This window comes from Squalius cephalus (assembly GCF_949319135.1).
Source record: "Squalius cephalus genome assembly, chromosome: 18".
Classification (NCBI taxonomy): Eukaryota; Metazoa; Chordata; class Actinopteri; order Cypriniformes; family Leuciscidae; genus Squalius; species Squalius cephalus.
The window spans coordinates 31,683,397-31,705,872 of NC_137139.1; the positions used below are offsets into that span (position 1 = coordinate 31,683,397).

General features: G+C 38.2%; 1 protein-coding gene across 1 annotated transcript in view; it reads right to left on the bottom strand.

Annotated features, from left to right (window-relative positions):
* Positions 1-4,986: 4,986 nt before the first annotated feature.
* vstm2la (V-set and transmembrane domain containing 2 like a) overlaps positions 4,987-22,476 on the bottom strand; it is an 80,212-nt gene continuing 62,722 nt past the window's right edge. The window contains exons 3-4 of the mRNA XM_079850056.1: positions 20,889-20,933; positions 4,987-8,618 (exon numbers count right to left, since the gene is read on the bottom strand). Coding sequence (XP_079706182.1) covers positions 8,298-8,618; positions 20,889-20,933 — 366 coding nt within the window. The 3' untranslated portion in view covers positions 4,987-8,297. The remainder of the gene's footprint in view (positions 8,619-20,888; positions 20,934-22,476) is intronic.

Sequence of the window (22,476 nt, forward strand, 5' to 3'; positions counted from 1 at the left end):
GAATGAAAGTTAAAAAGGCCTTTTTGTGTAATTTTAATCATTATCTACAGTTTTACCATTACTGTTTGGAGCTTTTTATAATAAAGTAGGGCCCTATAAAATCCGTTTTATTTTTTCCCAAATTCCGTTTTATTTTTTCCCAAATTCTGTTTTTTCCGGTTTAATTTTTGCAAATTCCGTTTTTTCCGTTTTAATTTTGGGGAATTCAGTTTTTTTTTACCCTTTACTGTTATTTTAGTCGTAAAAAGAGTGTTTTTAATGTTAATGATTTAAATGTACACAAATAAAATAGGAATGACCCTAAATTTATTGAGGTAACAAACAAAATTCGGTAACACTTTATTTTACGGTGCCCTTGATACAGAGTAATTACTTAATTAGGTACTTAGTAATAGACGTTGTAATAACATGTAACAAAATGTACTTAACATGTAACTAAGTTATGGAACAGCCTGTACTTACAGATTGTAATTACACAAATGTAATAGGCAGCTACTGTTACACATGTGTAACAAGCCGAGTTGGATAAGGTTTATAGATACACATGAAGTACACTTAAGCACATTCTTGATACACTTTATTTTACGTAGCTTATATCTGTGTAATATTATGTAATTACAATGTAATTAGGAAACTACTGCATGCATTTAAGCTGTGAACTAGTGAGTTTAAATCAAACTAAGGCAGAGATGGATAAGGTATGTATACACAAAGTACACTTAAGTACATTCTTGATACACTTTATTTTACGTAGCGTATACCTGTGTAATATTATGTAATTAGGAAACTACTGCATGCATTTAAGCTGTGAACTAGTGAGTAAAATCAAACTAAGGCAGAGATGGATAAGGTATGTATACACAAAGTACACTTAAGTACATTCTTGATACACTTTATTTTACGTAGCTTATACCTGTGTAATATTATGTAATTACAATGTAATTAGGAAACTACTGCATGCATTTAAGCTGTGAACTAGTGAGTTAAATCAAACTAAGGCAGAGATGGATAAGGTATGTATACACAAAGTACACTTAAGTACATTCTTGATACACTTTGTTTTACGTAGCTCATCCCTGTGTAATATTATGTAATTACAATGTAATTAGGAAACTACTGCATGCATTTAAGCTGTGAACTAGTGAGTAAAATCAAACTAAGGCAGAGATGGATAAGGTATGTATACACAAAGTACACTTAAGTACATTCTTGATACACTTTATTTTACGTAGCTTATACATGTGTAATATTTTGTAATTGCAATGTAATTAGGAAGCTAATGCATGTATTTAAGCTATGAACTAGTGGGTTAATTCAGATGGATAACATATGTAGATACACAGGAAGTGCACTTAAGTACAATCTTGATACACTTTATTTTATGTTACATACAAGTAATGCTACAGAACATACACATTTACCATGTGTAACTGCAGACCTTAGTAGCCTAACATATTTAAGTATACTTGTTGTTACATTGTGTTATACTAAGTACTTTCTTACATAATTACAGTGTACCAAATCCGTAACACGTATGTAACAGACTCGGCTTGTTACACATGTGTAACAGTAGCTGCCTATTACATGTGCGTAATTACAATCTGTAAGTACAGGCTGTTCCATAACTTAGTTACATGTTAAGTACATTTTGTTACATGTTATTACAAAGTCTATTACTAAGTAATTAATTAAGTAATTACTCTGTATCAAGGGCACCGTAAAATAAAGTGTTACCCAAAAGGGTCATTTTAAGAGGTGTTAAATGTAGTTTGGTTTGTTTACATTAGTGAATGTATTAGGCTAACTAACATGAACCACGAACAATACATTTGTTACTGTATTTATTAATCTTTGTTAATCTTAGTTAACCCTAACCCTGTATTTTTATTATGTTACTTCACACAGTGCATTAAGCTAACTAATGTTAACAACTTTTCATTTAAATAATGTAGGCCACTAAATGGTGAAATTAACATTAATAAAGATTAATAAATGCTGCAGAAGTGCAGTTTATTAAATAGTTAATGTTAACTGATCTAGTTAACTAGAGTTTAATAAATGGAACCTTATTGTAAAGTGTTACCGATTTTGTTATACACCGAACCGATTCAGTGTTGGACAGATCAGTTGTTTTAACCATTCATTAAAGTGAATCGATTCAAAGGAGTCATTAGTTCGCGAATCGGACGTATCATTAGCAGACTTGTACGCGTTGTGTGATTATCCCGGCAGTTAGGACATCGCACAAGATTTGTCAACACAGAAAACATTTCATCATTGGATAGGTTTTGTTTAGTTTATTGAAAGTGTTTTTTATGTCAGCTGAATGGGCGGAACGCTTTTCAGAGAAGAAGGCAAGGTAAAAAAGTTTTTTTTGCACAATTCACACCCAGCGGTAGCCTAATTCAGGAAAAAAATATCCGAATGCTCCACGAGAAACTTCGTTCTTCCGATCTTTTACCATTGTGTCAATTCTCAATTGATTTAGATTAATAAGCGCGAGGGAGTGAGAGAGAGCCAGACAGACAGTTTGAAGACGCGCGTGCGCGACCGGGCCTCTCTCTCTGCTCGTTCTTTCAGTAATATGCGATTTTCCTCAGACATACGTTTTTCTCCCACACAAAAACAGAATTGTATTCCAAATATGTAAAATTCTGCGAAATTCCGCGTTGACACTAGATTCCGCGTTAATTTGCCAATTCCGCGATTCCGTCCGCGATTCCGTGATCGCGGAAATTATAGGGCCCTAATAAAGGCCCAATGCCTGCCAAAGTTTCTTGAGTAGTTTAATTAAAGTCCCCCTGGCCTGTAGTCAAAAATGTTATCCCTTAAAACTCATCTTTGATCACCAAAATTAAATATTTAAAAGTTTTTTCCTTGAAAAAAATTCTTCATGCCTTAAAATAGCTTGAATGTAACGGGACACCCTTGCCTCATTTAGTACACTGTTCTATGAATATGCAAATACTCTGTCTTTGGTTCACTGCAGTTTTAAGGAGAAAATACTCAGCAATGGTGTCGACTTATGAATGTACACATGATTTGTCTTAAAAGCAAACAACATTGAAAGCTGGATTTTCACCACTTTAAGGAATTAAGCCACCATGTTGCCCTTTAACATCAAGAACGATAAACTAAACGATAATGTGTTGGTTATTCAAAGCGCGCGCGTTGTTCTCACTGCATGCTTTAAAATTGAATGGATATTGATGGACTGTCCACGTTTTATCTTTCAACAGTTTGGTAAAAAAAAATTCCCAAATATTATTCCAATGCTATCCTTGCTCTGTCGTTATCGTTATAGTTGGGATGTTTTCGAATTAGAGAGAGCAATGTTGTTGTTGTTGTTTTGTTTTTTTTACACGTTATAATGGTAGGCCTACTTGGCAGTCTGTTAGTAGCCTACAGGTGAAGCAGAGCCCCACCAAAATATTCATCCAAAACATTAACCTCTATATAAACGTAATCAATAATAAATTGTAAATGTGTTCAGAATTCTGTAACAAATATTTTCGGATTTTCTAGACTATTTTAAGTCTTAAAGTGAACAGGATAATTTTCCGATACTGAGGGTCAGCGGGTGGCCGAGTCCTCCTCAGCTCTACAGCGCCCCACAGTTTTCCAATGCAAATCTGTGGTGAAAAAATGGAACTGCAGCGAGCTATAGAGAGCCATAGACCTTATTCAGAGCAGCGCCATGGCAGATATGAAAGTGAAGGTTATGATACACAGGGCAACTTTTTGAGCAATGTGGCTGGGCAATGTTGCTGTCAATGGGCAACCGGGTGAGACACAGGGCCCATGACCGATCTAAATTATCCAGATAGAAATGTATTGCCCATTTTCAATGGGAAAGTGCCCAAGTAACAATTGCTCGGCAAGATTGCCCAGCAACATTGCTCAAAAAGTTGCCCTGTGTATCATCAACTTGAGGCTGTGTGAGGGATGGGACTGTGTTTAAAAAGGTGTATAAAACTCCTAGATCATTTATAATTTTCCACAGCTCATGTTGTCTTAAGTTTTTTGTCTAATAAAATTTCTTGGAAATAAATTTTTGCAGTGTTTCGTCACCAGAACTTGTACATAGGCTATTAAGGAGATGCGCTCTGTGTCGTGTATGAATCTGTCAATCAACATTAGAGCGCCACCCTCAGGCTGAATTACGCAACCTCTGTCAAAAGTGTGTACGTGTGCTCAGCTATTACAATATAAAGTTTACAAAATGTTTATCAGAAACTAGCGCTAAGAAGCAGAATCTCCCCTACTTAAATTTACGGCCTGGTATTTGGTGTGAAAGTAGGCTACTTTTAATGTGGTTGTAGGCTACTTGAAAGTGAATTAAATAAGCAACCACGTACGTGATAAGAGACACCAAAATTCAACAAAGCATTCTATAAAAGTTAAACTTATCTATTTGAATGAGAGCCCGACATATATCTGTAGCAAATACAACAGCATCATTCAACAACCTTGCCTTTATGCCACGTGCGCGCGCACACAAAACATGCAGTGTAGCCTAAGCCTAAATACAATTTTGCACACTGCGACCATCGATCTCGAAACAACACATAAACATTTGGCTTACCATTGGAAGATATGTAGCCTCCCAAATACTGTTTCGAAACTCCTGAGAAATAACTCTTTCTGCTCTCCCTCCTTCTGGAACTTCTGATTTACGAATAACTAAAACTTTTAACTTGTTATAAAAACGTGCAGGCTAGAAGAGCATCTTCTGTTTTTACAAAAACGCTAATTTTGCAGGTTGAGCAATCATTGTCTCTTATTAATCAAATAGTTGAGCTCAGATTGCGTGCTAAATGCGTCACTAAACGATATTCAACGGACACGATATGACGTCACGCTAAATGGCGCCTTTTTTAAAAGATTTCAAAACAATGTCTGGTTGAATAGCTTAGTACTTAACACTATTTAAAAAATTTAAAACAAGAAAAATCAAGTATTAAAAGGACACAAAGATATATGATCAATGTACAATGTTTTTATTTATTTGATAAAGGCATACATTGAAGGTGAAACCAGTCTTTTGTAGGAGTAGCCTATTGTAATATACACAATCTGTACATGTATTACTTCCAGAAACAAAAAAAACTATTGAATCAAACCATAAAAATCAAAGAAACCAGAAACGAAGCAGTCATTAATACCATTGAACATACTGTGAGTGTTTTCAAGATCTTTTAAAGCTGCATAAAAACCACAAAACATCGTAATATTGTGTGTGCACCATCCTTCTATTGACAGAAAAGCTTTATGAAACATATTTGCAAAAGCTGGCACCTATTAAATCGCACTTGTGCCAATGGTGATGCCAGTCCAGAAAACCCCTCAGACTGGTGCCTGTAACATTATACATGTAAACAATGATAGTAATATTACAGCATGTAAATGTCATCGTTTAGACCTGATGAAGAATATTTCAAACATTCACGTTTGTTCTGACGCTTCTAGCCGTCTACGTCGTATCAAAACCATGAATCTGAGCAAACTAAGAATGACCAAAGAGTTTAAATCAACAGTCCAATTTGGTTTCTTGCTCATTGGCAAATATTATTAGAAACGTTTGTCACATGCACTCGCTGTTGTGAACAGATATCTACCTTCGGTTTTATACAGAAATATACATCAGTTGATATAGGGATAGTTCACTCGAAAATTAAAATTTGTTTTTTATTTATTCTCTCAACCCTCATGTTCAAACCTGCTTGACTCACTTTCTTTTTAATCTGCTCTTTGAAAGTAGCCACTGACCAGGGGCTAATACAATAAAATAAAGGACAAATACTAAACTATACGAAACTGAAATAAAGCTCTAAAAAGCTTAAGGGCCAGATTTACTAACAGCTTACGGCAGTGCAGTCAAGATTTACTAAAGAAAAGAAAAAATTAGCGCTGAAAAGGTGTGAACGGGTGTGTGACGTCACTTCTTGTTGACGTTCGAAGTATTGCCAAACAAAATGGAGGCTAGCTCGACCCTCCCTCCTTTCATCCCGTCCCCTCCCCCTCCCTTCCGTGCTTTTCCGATGTAAATTCGAGAATTTGCGCGTTCCTTCTCCTTTCTCCCTCTTCTTTGCTATTTGTTCATCGGAACGTTGTCCCTTTGGTCGTGTGTCGGCCATTTCACAATTCAAGAGAATATAATTCTAACGTTAGTCGTTGTTTAGGACATCTCTCCTCTAGCTAACTTCCCTCTTCATGCTTCTCTCTCCTCCACTCACCACACCCCCCTTCATGTGCAAGCACACTAACCCCCCCACCCCCAGATCATTCTTGTCGGTTATTGGCTGGAACACTGTTTGTTATGTTTCGTGGTCCAGGCTGGGCCAGTTTGTTTTTGTTGCCGTTTGTGGAGCCTGGGCTGTCTACAGAGACCGCGTTTCTTTACAGTGTGTTCAGGGGACAGGCAGCTAGCGGATAGTGAGGAGATGTTTGCTGTGTGTGACAAAAAATGTTTCGGCCTAAAAAAGGTGCGACATCGCTTAAGCACCTTTAAATGAATCATGTAAGGTGATTTACTAAGGTTTGCGCTAGTCAATTGATTGGTGTTTCCGCCATTATTTCCGCCTCAAAAAAGCATGTCTTAAACCAGACGCTGATTTGCGCGGCTCATGGTAGATGTGTTGGTCATTATGGAAATTATCCGGCTCTGTCTGTTTTCTGTATTCTGTCGGCAGTAGATCACGCGCAGAACTTTCCACTCCCATCTGGACTTTTATGGGATTGCGCTCTCACGCTAAACTCCCCTGTTTAGTAAATCCGGCCCTAAATGTTTTATTTTGTTTTTACATAAGAAGTTGCTCATATGGACAAATATTTTTTACAGAATATGTTCCAAAATATGGTTTGGAACATAGTCTGTAAAAAAAAAAAAAAAATGATGGACGAAGCACCTTCACTCTCTTCCACTGTAGAAAAGTAAAGCCGCCAATGTCCCAATATGGTGCTTACACCTTGCGCAGATTTGGGATTTGATTCTGCACAGTAGTGAGTGTGTGTGGAGTCGCGATATCAAGGTCCCGCCCTCACTCTCGCAGAAACCTTTAGTACAGTTTACTGCAGAGCAACTCATTGTGTCAGTGTCAAATAAACAGTTACGGAAATGTAGAAATTAAAGTTAAAGCTCCAATCTCCTCCCGAAAATCCCCAAAAAAGTCATTTGGTGTCTCAGTGACTACTTCGTTTAGAGAAGCTGTCAATCATGACGTCACGCCCTGTTTTTATAGCAACAAATGTGACCCTAGATCACAAAACCAGTCATAAGTCGCACGGGTATATTTGTGGCAATAGCCAACAATACATTGTATGAGTCAAAATTATCGATTTTTCTTTTATGCCACAAATCATTAGGATGTGAAGTAAAGATCATGTTCCATGAAGATATTTTGTAAATTTCCTACCGTAAATATATAAAACATTTATTTTTGTGAGTGAATGCAGCACAATCGCGAACATAAATGGTCAACTTTAAAGACGATTTTCTCAATGTTTCGATTTTTTTGCACCCTCAGATTCCAGATTTTCAAATAGTTGTATCCTAACAAACCATACATCAGTGGAAAACGTATTTATTCAGCTTTCAGATGATGTATAAATCTCAATTTCAAAAATATGACCCATGTGACCCTGGTTTTGTGGTCCAGGGTCACAAATAACTAATTAAACTTATTTCAAAAATCGAACACTTAAACTTATATCAGCGTGATAAAAACTGCCTAAAATGACAGAAAACATCTTTAGAAAAAATTGATTTGAAGTGTAATTTGATTGTTTAAGTTTGCCTCACGTCCATTGCCTCGTCCATTACATTACATGGTTTACGACCTATACTGGGACCAGCCACCGGGGGGCGATTGAGACGCTTTGGCTTCACTTTTCAGGACTTGGTTTGGAATTTATCACTGAACTTTTGATTACACCTTGAATAATCATGATTCAATTGCATTAATCATAATTACAGTTAGGGTCACTTTGTGACATCAATGTGCAATATCTTTACATGAAACTGTCAAGTTTCTGTATTGTCGTGTGTTACATTTATGGTGTCTTAATTATTGTTGTTGTGTTGTCATGTGTGGATGCACCGCAAGGTTTGCTAATTAATTTCACTGTATAATTCCTGCAATGACAATAAAAGGAATTGAAATTGAACGACATGTAGGAGAGAAAATGTGAGAATGTTTTCATTTTTGGATGAACTATCCCAACTTCAGGGGTCGGTGTAAGGAATGATGTGGGTGTACGGGTGCGCGGGTTGGGTAGTAAGTAAAGATAAGAGGAACCTAAAGTGCACAGCTCTCCGTGCAGTCAACGGTACTATCATCAGCGGACCTCTTCCTGAGCTCTCGGCCCGGTTTGTGGTGAGCGTGATGGGCCGGCTGGTGCTTGTGGTGCTCAGACTGCAGGACGTCCTCTTGTGACGTCGCCCCCTGGTGGGACGGAGGATCCGCGCGCTCCACCTGCAGGTACGCCCGCACGCGATGGTGGCGTAGCTTGCTGTCGCTGAAGTCGATGACGCGGCATTCGTACGTGCCCTCGTCTGACGGCTTCACGTTGGACAGTCGGAGCTTGTGGGAGATGTTGCTTCCGGCGACCTTCACCACCTGCAGAGAAAAGGACAGGAGAACTGGTCAGAGGTTTGAAAATGATCGGTCAGGGTATTAAATCATGAATCAGGCTCGAAAACGCTGATTTAAAACAGACTCCGACCGATTTGGGCTGAAGCAGAGATGACTAGGAGGTCAAAACGTGCATTGTATTTTAGAAAAGAGAAGCTTTTTGAGAACATTTAAGGAGAGACACTACAGGCAAAACCATTGTTTTTGAGATTTTAGGCCATTTAGCTTTCAAATAGTGGAAAGAAAACATCTAAAATACACATTTAAAGGGACAGTTCACCCAAAAATGAAAATTTTGTCATTTACTCACCCAAGTTGTTCCAAACCTGTATGAATCAAACACATGATGGACCACATTGACTACCATAGTATTTTTTAGCGCAATTTTCCACCGGACAAATTGCGCTTGTTAACTCATGATTTCTGTTCTGTGCGTCTGTGCGCACCAATCTTGCACTTCTATCTACTCCTCAACCAGACCACCTAGAGACTTCGGGTTTTCGGCATTATGTTAAGGAAGGTCTAATCTCGGGAACGCACAAAAAAAATCCAGGAAAAGATTTACTATCTCTTAGTGTTGTGATCCCATGAAGTGAGAAAATTGCGCTAAAACACTCACTGAGTTTTTATTACTTGTTTTATATATACCATGGAAGTCAATGGACACCATCCACTGTTTGTTTACCCATATTATTCAAAATATCTTCTTTTGTGTTCAGAAGAAGAAAGAAATTCATCCTCTGTTCAACTCGAGGGTGAGTAAATTATGACAAAATGTTCATCAACTATCCCTTTAAGTGTTTATTTACACTTTATCTATTAGAGTCTGTAGATTTCCATTACAATACATATATTTAAAGGGTTAAAAAAATGTGCACTTCAGCAGCGTTTACTCAAACCAAACTTTACAAATGTATTCCTATCTATATTCTGAAGGCTTTTACTGAGGGGATTACTGTTCGCTTAATCCAATGTTCACTTTTCTATTCTGCAAATGTATGCATATTTAATCATATAAAGCCTAATTTGCATATTTGAACATTTCAGAGAACTTGCAATACAATACAACTGTCTTAATGTACTGTGATTAATGAATTGGGAAGTATGGTGATGCTGAATGATTAAATGTAGTGTCTTGCCTTAAATGCAATAAAGCATGTGAACTCACAAATCTAATAAACCTCTGCATTTGTTAACAAAATGGTTGTTTTTATGTTCCTATAGCACTCATTGTCATGTCTTGCAGACTTAAATGGGCTCCTGAACATCAGAGCTCCAGTGTGGATCACCATGAAACGCTACAGTAGATGTAATGTGAGGCAGCGAGACTGCAGCGAGACTGTGGCTCTGTCCCAAACACACAATAGTGGACAACTATGCGGCATCATGTCACTGAAGTGTGGACTCCAGGGATTTAGGACAGCGTTTGGGACGGGGCCAGTGAAATGCAACAGTGTTTGGCAGTGATGAGCAGCAGTGAGAGGCAGTGAGAGACAGGGACACGCAGCATTGAAGACCGGGTCTCCATCCATGTATTTTTTGTGTGTGCAAATTTTGGTATATTGAATAGAAAAGAAATGGAAACAGCAAAATCCAAATCAAATTTCTAACATATGCATTAAAAAAGGATTTTATTTATAAGTAATTAGGGCCCGAGCACCGATGGTGTGAGGACCCTCTTGGAATTGCTCTGTTTATTATTATTATTATTATTCTTCTCCGCATTGAATTGCATTTTTGAGGGCCTAAACATGCGCGAAAACTCACGAAACTTTGCACACGCGTCAGAACTGGCGAAAATTTACATCTGATATAGGTTTCAGAATTGGACGGGGCAAAATGGCTCGATAGCGCCACCTATAAAAGTTCAACGGAGTGCGCCTCCTGCAACGTTCCACGTACGTGCACGAAATTCGGTACATACGTGTAATGACCTAATACCTACAAAAAAGTCTCTTGGAGCATAGCCCTAAACACAACAGGAAGTCAGCCATTTTGAAGTTCCTCTCAGATTTTTGTGCAGTTTTTGCCATTTTCAGGCCTCGTACTTTAACGAACTCCTCCTACAGTTTTAATCTGATCATCTTCAAATTTGGTGAGTGTAATCTTAAGGCCTTTGCGACGTTAAATTGCGAAGATCTTGAGTTTTCGTCGAAGGGCGGGTCCTCGGCGGCCTTACAAATTTCGATGTTTCGCCATGAAACAGGAAGTTGCTGTAACTCAGGCATGGAATGTCCAATCTCCCCCAAACTTCACACGTTTGATAAGAGTTCTGTCCTGAACACATGGCCATGCTCATATTCAGTTATAGTCATAGCGCCACCTGCTGGCAACAGGAAGTGACATGTTTAACACTGTTATGGACTCCTAATAACATATAAAAAAGTGCCAGCAAGTGCGAAACATGCTAACAACATACTAGAAGCATGCTAAAACATGCTAGCAAACTCTTAGCTAAGTGCTAAAGCATGCTATTATTGCAATTAAATAGGAATTTGCTGTAACTCAGGCATGGAATGTCCAATCTGCCCCAAACTTCACACTTTTGATAAGCGTTCTGTCCTGAACACATCTACATGATAATATTCAGTTATAGTAATAGCGCCACCTACTGGCAACAGGAAGTGTCATGTTTAACACGTTGATGCCATTCTAGCAACATGTTAAAAATGCCATTGAGGTCTAAACATGCTAGAAACATGTTAAAACATGCTAGCAATACTTAGCTAAGTGCTAAAGCATGCTAATTCAATGAAACAGGATGTTGTTGTTACTCAAGAAGGCAATGTCCAATATGCGCCAAACTTCACACTTTTAATAAACGTTCTGTCCTGAACACATGACCATGCTCATATTCAGTTACAGTCATAGTGCCACCTGCTGGCAACAGGAAGTGACATGTTAAACACTGTTGTGGACATATAAAAACATATAAAAAAAGTGCCAGCAAGTGCTAAACATGCTAACAACATACTAGAAACATGCTAAAACATGCTAGCAAACACTTAGCTAAGTGCTAAAGCATGCTATTGCTGCAATTAAATAGGAATTTGCTGTAACACAGGCATGGAATGTCCAATCTGCCCCAAACTTCACACTTTTGATAAGCGTTCTGTCCTGAACACATCTACATGAGAATATTCAGTTATAGTAATAGCGCCACCTGCTGTCAACAGGAAGTGACATGTTTAACACTGTTGTGGTCTCCTAATAACATATATAAAAGAGCCAGCAAGTGCTAAACAGGTTAGCAACATACTAGAAACATGCTAGCAAACACTTAGCTAAGTGATAAAGCATGCTATTACTGCAATTAAATAGGAATTTGCTGTAACTCAGGCATGGAACGTCCAATCTGCCCCAAACTTCACATGTTTGATAAGAATCATGGCCTGAACGCATGCCTATGCTCAAATTCAGTTATAGTAATAGCGCCACCTACTGGCAACAGGAAGTGACATGTTTAACACGTTGATGCCGTTCTAGCAACATGTTAAAAATGCCATTGAGTTCTAAACATGCTAGAAACATATTAAAACATGCTAGCAATACTTAGCTAAGTGCTAAAGCATGCTAATTCAATGAAACAGGACTTTGTTGTTACTCAAGAAGGCAATGTACAATCTACCCCAAACGTCACACGTTTGATAAGAGTTATCTCTTGAACACATGTCCATGCTCATATTTAGTTATAGTCATAGCGCCACCTGCTGGCAACAGGAAGTGACGTTTAACACTGTTCTTGACTCCTAATAACATATAAAAAAATGCCAGTAGGTGCTAAACATCCTACCAACATACTAGAGACATGCTAAAACATAATAGCAAACACTTAGCTAAGTGCTAAAGAATGATATTACTGCAATTAAATATGAATTTGCTGTAACTCAGGCATGGAATGTCCAATCTGCCCCAAACTTCACACTTTTGATAAGCGTTCTGTCCTGAACACATGACCATGCTTATATTCAGTTACAGTCATAGCGCCACCTGCTGGCAACAGGAAGTGACATGTTTAACACTGTTGTGGATTCCTAATAACATATAAAAAAGTGCCAGCAAGTGTTAAACATGCTAACAACATACTAGAAACATGCTAAAACATGCTAGCAAACTCTTAGCCAAGTGCTAAAGCATGCTATTATTGCAATTAAATAGGAATTTGCTGTAACTCAGGCATGGAATGTCCAATCTGCCCCAAACTTCACACTTTTGATAAGAGTCATGGCCTGAACACATCTACATGAGAATGTTCAGTTATAGTAATAGCGCCACCAACTGGCAACAGGAAGTGACATGTTTAACACGTTGATGCCGTTCTAGCAACATGTTAAAACATGCTAACAATGCTTAGCTAAGTTCTAAAGAATGCTAATTCAATGAAACATGACTTTGTTGTTACTCAAGAAGGCAATGTCCAATTTGCACCAAACTTCACATGTTTGATAAGAGTTCTGTCCTGAACACACATCCATGCTCATATTCAGTTATAGTCATAACGCCACCTACTGGCAACAGAAACTGACATGGTTAACACAGTAATGCAGTACTAACCACATAATTATTGTGTACTAAGCATGCTAGAAACAGACTGAACATGCTAGCAACACTTAGCTGAGTCATGAAGCATGCTATTATCACCATTATACAAAACATTTTGTAACTGACTTTGACATACTCTTACTATATATACCTCCTTAAATGTACATTTCCCAACCATGCTCTGCCTTCCTAAAGCCACCGAGTGTTGATGGCACGGGTGCGAGGGCCCTTTCATCGCTGCTTGCAGCTTTAATTTATTATTAGTTTTCTTGAACTCATTGACAAACTACTGCTTTATTTACAAATTCTTTTGTGACAATCTATTGTTTAGTTTTTTGTAGTGCAAGGAAGCAGCGGAGTCAATAACTGGGCTTTCTTCCACATATTTCTATGCATATTTTGGGATATTGCATAACAAATGCTGGATGAGAAATGCAAATAAAATACCAAAAATTTAAATGTAAATGTTAATAAATATTTTATTCAAAAATAAATTATGAAAAATGTAAAGATTAAAATAAATTATGAAAAAATGAATCCCCCAAAAATATTCAAATATCTTTATTTGTAATGTTGGATGCGAAATGCAAATAAAATACCTAAAATGTTAATAAATATTATATTAAAAAATAAATTATGAAAAATGAAAAGATTAAAATAAATTATGAAAAAATAAATCCTAAAAAATTATTCAAATATCTTTATTTGTAATGCTGGATGGGAAATTCAAATAAAATACCCCAAATAATGTTTATAAATATTTTATTCAAAAATAAATTACCAAAAAATGTAAAGATTAAAATAAATTCAAATAATTGTGTCCAAATATCTGTACAATTAAATGTAAGTGTTAATAAATATTTTATTTATAGTTAATTATTTGCCAACTGTTTTGCAATATTCTGTTTATATATATACAATATATAAATTAAATTTGCATATTGGAAACTACTGATTGTAGTAAAAGGCCAGTGTGATGCAGCAGTGAGATTCAGAGAGATGCATCAGTGCAACCTTACAAAGAGGAGCATCTCGGCTTCCCTGCATCCAATTTCACCATCTTTCAATGATAATCCCATCAAGTTCGGTCAGAAATCTTGATGTGATCTTTGATGACCAGCTGACCTTCACAGACCACACTGCAGGGCCAGCTCCATCATGCAGGTTTGCACTGCACAACATCAGGAAGATCAGGCCCATGAAACACAACTCCTCATCCAAGGCCTGGTCATCTCTAGGGCTGGACTATTGCAATGCTCTTCTGGCTGGACTTACAATATAATACAATACAATACAATCCTCTACATATGATCCAGAACGCAGCAGCACGAGTGTTCTTCAACACTCAAATAAAGAGAGTTCCAGAGAGTTCACGTCACACTTCTGTTTATCTCTGTGCGCTGGCTGCTGGTTGAAGCTGATGAGATTGAAGCTTGCAGAACGGCCACAGGCTCTACACCTCCTCATGAATCTCCATGCCCTCCAGAAGCCAGCGACGCTGAGAGCCACAAAATCACTTCCCAGAATGTTTTCGTTCAGTTTCTTGCTGGTGAATATGGATGGGCGATATATATTATCGTTTGCGATATACTGGTAAAAATTCTCCTCACGATAAGAATTGGTTTTCTCGTGATAATAACGATATGGGACTGTCTTCACGATTATGTAACTGGTATATTAAAGGAGCCTATTTGATATGGGTACGTTTTACTTTAGATCGATGTTTGTGTTTCTGAGGCTCTCAAGAATGCAGCTTTCACTTGTAGTGGTGAATGGGACTATATTAATATCGTCATAGATATCGTTAGCGCAATAAATACCAGAAAATATTGTGATATAGTATATCGCCCATCCCTACTGGTGAAATGTGACCCTGGACCACAAAACCAGTCATATGGGTATTTTTTTTTAAAAATTGAGATTTATACATTATCTGAAAGTTGAATAAATAAGCTTTCCACTGATGTGTGGTTTGTTAGGATAGGACAATATTTGGTCGAGATACAACTATTAGAAAATCTGGAATCTGAGGGAGCAAAAAAATCAAAACACTGAGAAAATCTCCTTTAAAGTTCTCCATTTATGGTCATGATTGTGCTGCATTCACTCACAAAAATAAATGTTTTATATATTTACGATTGGAAATTTACAAAATATCTTCATGGAACATGATCTTTACTTAATATCCTAATGATTTTTGGCATAAAAGAAAAATCGATCATTTTGACCCATACAATGTATTGTTGGCTATTGCCACAAATATACCCGTGCGACATGTGACTGGTGACGTGATCCAGGGTCACAAATGATCTTCCCAACCCTATCCTGAATGCAGAATATTCAAGAAACAGCTGAAAATGCCTATAACTGCATCCTTCTAAACAAAATAAATAAAAAACCTTCTTCCCAATGTTTTGACCATTCCTTAATCTCTCCCTGTTCGAGCTTCTAAATGATGTCTGAAACTTTGTATTACCCGCACTTCTTGTGTTTATTGCCTCTTTATGATAAATTGCTCAGTTGTTAGTCGCTTAGGATAAAAGCGACTGCTAAATGAGTAAATGGGTGAATTCCTAGCGGAAGTGAATGCAGTGTGAGAGTGAAATGCATCAGAGAGATTCAGACGTGGAACCGCAGAGACGGATGAGAGACATTCACTCAACAGCTCTCTCTCTCTCTCTGAAAAACAGACAACAGGACAATCTCTGTGTAAAGCGGTCAGCGTTCCCAGCGGGTCCAGGCGCTCAATAACGCGTCTGCCAGTGAAGCAGATTGAGTGTGGATCAGGTGGATAAATAAACATACATTCACAAACCCACATGCACACACTCAAACACACTTACATCAACTCGTTTCCACAGCGTTACATATGTCGAGGATGGTAACAAACAAACCCTCTAGCCATCAGCTTCACTAGGATCAGAAATAACATCACAGCTAAATCTACAAGAGCTGAAAACAACGTAATGGTGAAGGTCATGGTGGATTCCAGTGAACACCAGCGAGTGGTTTCCAGTGAGTCTCCAGTCTCTGATCAACGGCTCTGCATTCAGTGGAAGCAAATGTCCTTGTGAATATTTTATGGAGTAGCAGAGAGAGATGCTTTGATTTATTCACACACAAACACACACTAACACACACACACACACTAACACACACACACACTCTCTCTATTACACACTCACACAACATACACTCACACACTCCCATACACATAATCACACACACACACTCTCTAACAGACACTCTCACACACACATTCTCTAACACACTCACACAAACACACTCTCTCACACACACACACACACACACACACACACACACACACACACACACACACACACACAGAAGATCTTACTCAACCTGTAAAGCTACACATTCTCAGATTTGTCTAGTCGACGTGTTGCTTCAGTCACTAGTTGACGTTAATAAAGCCCCGTATGAGCAGACTGTGCACTCGTCCTCGATCAGACATGCTCATGGGGACTATTCGGATGCAATCCTGAGGACCCATGGGTTCGGATCATAAAATAATAATGAAAAAACTTTTATTGAAATAAAAACAAAATTGAAATCGCAAATTGTGCAACCCTCCAAGATGTTTCCACTCATCTGACAAGCGGCATTGCAAGCCATAACCTACAGTATGATCTTGTGTAAACTGCAACACAGAATTACAATCCATGATCCTGTGTTGGCTTCTTTTGGGAATATTTTAATTTAGTGGAGCACAATTTAAACAAACATTATTGAAAAAGCTTGCCTGAAATTTCGGTTCCCTTTCAAGGGAACTCACGCTGCGTCAAGATGGCGCTGTGGGAACGCTCTGCGTGATTGGGTCGTGAAGCACGTGTGAAATCAGTCCAGTGGTGTACAGGCGGGTGATGAAGCTATAAAGCGCACCCACACTTCTTCAGCAAGCGCTCTGTGTGAAACTGTCTCTGTCTATTTATTGTTGTTAGTCCACAAGCATATTATATATCTAGATAGGAGTATAAGGGCGAGCAAACAGCGTTTTGGATCGTGTGTTCCTCCCTGCCCTCGCTTCATTACGAGTGGGGATACACGCGACTCATGTGTTGTTTGTTTGGGAGTAGAGCATGCACGGTCAGCTCAAGGGAACTCGAGGGTTGAGCTCATATCTGTACATGGTTTCCCTGATTGTTCTACTCCCGGGAGTTCTGGAGAACAGAGTTATAGGAAGTGTGGGTTCCCAACTCATAGACTCAGGTCTCTCAACTGAGGTTATAGAGGCCACGATCACTCTAGATCTCACTGCACAGGAATCAAACCGGTTTCCTCCGTGGTGCGCTGGAGCCGGAAGAGTATGGCGGCTTTGTGGCCTTGTATTAGGGGTATCCCTACAAGAGGTGTGTGATGCGGTGGGATGTTCCTTTCCGCACGCACTCATCGGGTTTACAGCCTAGTTTTGGGTTTCATCTTCAGGTGATTCTGTCTTTGTTGTGCTCGCCTGATTTTACACAAGACAGACACTGGTAGGGTTGCCAACTTTCTGAAATGGAAATAAGGAACCGGGGGGGGGGGGGGTATGACATGCCCCCACGGAAGGAAATTTTTAAAAATAACCCCTGAAATGATGACTTCTGGTGAATATTGTGGAAACTAATTGATATTTAGATAAATATATTTCATACATTATAGCATATTATAATAGGCCTACAACATATTAGGCCTATATATTTATAGAATAGCAAAGTAGGCCTAATCAATACAAGACTGAACCACATAGATGTGAAATATAAAGGCTATCATGGTCATTTTGCCAACAATGAACCATGGATTTGTTTAGTTTATAATACGTTTTATTTTTAACTTAAACAAATACAAAATATATCATTCAAAACTCATCGGCTTAGACTGCATTTGAAGAAAAATAAACACAACAGTTTTCTGTAGCCTTGTGTGAACTTATGCAATAGAATTAGACTTCTAGAATGTTCTTTCCAGTGCAAAAAAATATATTTTTAATTTAATTAGACAACATTTTAAGGAAGTGTAGTGCAAATATCTTTATATAATTATACTTCCATTATAGTTAACTTTCTTTCCAGTGCAAAACATTAATACATAAAAAAACAGCTAATAAAGAAAATATTAAATATTGCACTCAAATACTGCATTCAAGCTTTACAACACCTGTATGTATATTTTTGTGCTCTTTTCTTTTTCGCCGGCTGCTCGGAGGTAGTTATTTTTACATTTCCCGCTGTTGTCACTTGTCGTTATCGTTGCTACGATACTCACAATGACTGAAATGACCAATTAAAAGGGCATTCTCTGATGATGTTCCAAGATGTTAAAAACGCTAAGCTGATCATAGACAAACAGGGGGACAAATTAATATCTAGCCTACCGCACCGTCGGGTTTTTTTTTTTCTTATCCTACAATTGTCTTCGTTCATAGTCTGATGTGTCTGTCATGGATTTGCACTGAATTGATTCTCAAAAATACGGAACAAAGTGCGTTCCGTATCAGTTCAATACGGAAAAAGACTTTTATGTGTCAAATACGGGACGATTCCGTATTATACAGAACAGTTGGCAACCCTAGGCACTGGTCACCGTGGTGGCGCTGGTATAGACGTTCCCACATCTTGACGCAACGCGAGTTCCCTTGAAAGGGAACGCCTCGGTTACGACTGTAACCTTGGTTCCCTGAAGAGGGAACGAGACGTTGCGTCGCCCTGCCATACTTCTGCCGTGACTGTGATCGACTTACTTCGACCTATCAGACGCTGACAATGTTTGGTGTGGGTGCGCTTTATAGCTTCCTGCCATGACGTCACCCGCCTATACGGCACTGGACTGATTTCACACGTGCTTCACAACCCAATCACATAGAGCGTTCCCACAGCGTCATCTTGACGCAGCGCGAGTTCCCTTGAAAGGGAACCGAAATTTCAGACACGCTTTTTCAATAATGTTTGTTTAAATTGTGCTCCACTAAATAAAAATATTACCAAAAGAAGCCAAAACAGGATCGTGGATTGCCTCTCGACGCAACATCTCATTCCCTCTTCAGGGAACTGAGGTTCCAGTCGTAACCAAGGCGTTACTCAATATTAACTAGGGGTGGCACGGTACATGAAAAAACATCCGAACCGTTCGGTTCGCTTGTCTCGGTTCGGAGCGTGTGTTCTTCGCACGGTTCGCACGATTCGACGCATGTGCAATATAGCCTCGTGCCCGTGTACAATGCTAAATCATAAATCAGACGTATGTAGAATAATATTACGATGTCCAGCAATCGATTTAAATAGTATACTGGGTTTACTTAGACATTTTATCTACTCCACTATATGTTTTTTTTTCCACGTGAATAAAAACATAGATCGACTGTTACACGTATGTACTTTAATGGTCCAGTGGCAGAACTTTTGCCAAGCGTGTCAGAGGTTCTGAGTTCTAATCCGCACTCCGATATATTTTTTTCTTTTTCATCAAAACCGATTATGTTTATCAGTGGTTGTTTATCAAGCAGGGACAGATTTGTGTGAATTTTGTGTTGTGATTTCACCGGAACGAATAGAGAGTCTCCTCAACGGATTGGACTGTGCGCGAGCCACAAGAGAACACTGTATCCGCGCCACTGATCGCAGCGGCAACGAGCACTTTGATCACTTGATAAAAAAACCCACATTTCAGCGCTAGATTGCTTCTTATTTAACAAACGAACGAAACGAATACTTTGCTAGTTAACTGGAGATATTTGTATTGGTACATCCGTGCTGCGAGATAATATCGACCCTGTCAAAAAGTGGTGGGGACATGTCCCACCCACAAATTACGCCTATGATGACGAGACACGAGGAGAAATTGACAAAGAACTGTCCGACACAGTCCACTTAGCTCTCACTACAGATGGATGGACCTCCAGGGCCACTGAAAGTTTCCTCACGGTGACCGCTCACTATTACTTAGGAATGGGAAATGAGAAGCTGCATTTTGCAAACACGCCCCATTTATGAAATAAATTAATTAATAATTAGATAATTAAGCTATATATCATATATGCTGAAGTAAATTTTTGGAGTGTTAAAGATTAAAAGAAAAAATAACAACAAGAACCGTACAGAACCGAAAACCGTGACCCTAAAGCCGTGATACGAACCGAACCGTGGGTTTCGTGAACCGTGCCACCCCTAATATCAACTGCTTATATGCAATATCACACTGACAGTCATGCAGTGAGTCTGGATGACAACAGCACAGTTGTGATGACCTACAGCACAATCACAGCTGAGAATGAGGTGTGTGTGTGTGTGTGTGTGTCTGTGTTATCGTTTAACTGTTGTTCCGTGTCACACACCACCTCTGAAACACAAACCCCAGCTGCTTTATCTCAGTCTGTGTTTGTGAGCTTCTCTCTAAGCCTGCATTGCTTTAACGTGAGGAGGCTTCTGCGTCTCTCTCTCTCACACACACACACACACACAGCCTGCAGCGGCTCAACCAGCAAGAGCCGAGCAAGTTGCAAACAAATCACCTTTAGCCCAAGCGAGTGTGATGTTGTGTTTGCATGCTCCAGTTATTTGCCCTCCTGACACACACACACACACACACACACACACACACACACACACACACACACACACACACACACACACACACACACACACACACACACACACACACACACACACACACACACACACCATGTACTTTTAGATGAGGAGGAAATCACAAACTTACACTGATTTTGGTGGCATCCTTTGACATCTCATTCTGTGGCACCACCTGCAACCAGAAACATCGTGGTCATACATACACATAATGATTTATAACTGCATATTCTGACCATATTTTCCACTATAAAAATAAAATATTTCAATATTTTTCTCTTTTTTTAATAAGTGTGTTATTTTCAAGGTTTTCATTTTTAAATGGTTTGTTTTATTATTTACTTATCTTTTAATAAATATTCTATTTTCTCACCACAAAGTGATACAAGGATAACATAAATATAGAATATACAAACACAATAAATACAATAACACAACAGACAAAAATATTAAACTTAATATGAATATCAGGTTAAATCAGCTATCCATGAAGCTGTAAACAAAACAAAATAAAGTAACAAGCATTCATTTTCATTTAGTTTTACTTGATGTACTCAAAAAATAAACTGAAATAAAAAATAAGAAACCCTAATAAATAATTATAGATTTTGTTTGTAATATTTATTTTATTTTCTCACCTCAAAGTGCTGCAAGCATAAACATTGAATACACAAACACACTAAATTCAACACAACAAACTAAAATATTACACTAAATATAAATTTCAGGCTAAATAAGTAATTGTAGATAGTTGCATTTTTTTTATTTATTTTTTTGCATTATTTAACATCAAAAACATTGATGATTATCTTGTTTTGATCCTTTTATTTCTACTTTGGTGGATACTTGCCAAAAATATAATTTACATTTTTCCACGATACAAGCAATCAAGCTCTTGATATTTGCTATATAGTATATTTCTCTTTACATGTGATGTACTGTATATGCATGCAGATAAAACTGAATTTATACAACCAACTTTATAAACCCTAATATAATATAATACATATTCGCAACAACTTAAATAATCACGCAGCCAAGATTTGCACGCAGGTAAAGTAGGGTTTAGCCTACTAGATATATTGGGTGATAATATACTGTTGATTTTCCGATGATAAAACAGTCAAGCAGTTGAAATATGCCATCTAGTCCTTGCTCTACAGTATTTGTGTGTTTAATGCAGTGAAACAAACCTTGCAGCAGGACATTTGAACAGCACTAAAACACACAAGCATATAAAGTGCTGGAATCTGAACTGATCCTCAAGAGCCCTTCATGAATAAAACATGACGCAAAGGTGACCATGAGTTTCTCCATGTCTCTCTTTTCATCCCTTCATCCAATTAAAGAGCATCTTGAGCTCACAGCAGGAAGTCCTGCAATCTCGCCCACTCACTCATTCACTCTCTCTCTCTCGCTCTCTCTCTCTCTCGGGAACCTGCAGTTATTTCCACCGTTGTGATTAATGTATGTGGACTGTTACCTGCCGCAGACCCCAGAGTCCATCAATACCACTGTATCCTCTCCCGTTCTCATATTTATGTTTCTTCAACTTTGGCCACTTTATGTCCCAGCGGTTTTATTAAAACCAATGTGTTTTTGTTATATGACGGCCTTGAAAACATTTAACTAGGCCTTTATTATTAATTTTTTGCTGCTTTTGCATGTTTAGATTTCTATTGTTTTGTCTTGGATCCAGACTTTCAATCTTTCACTAT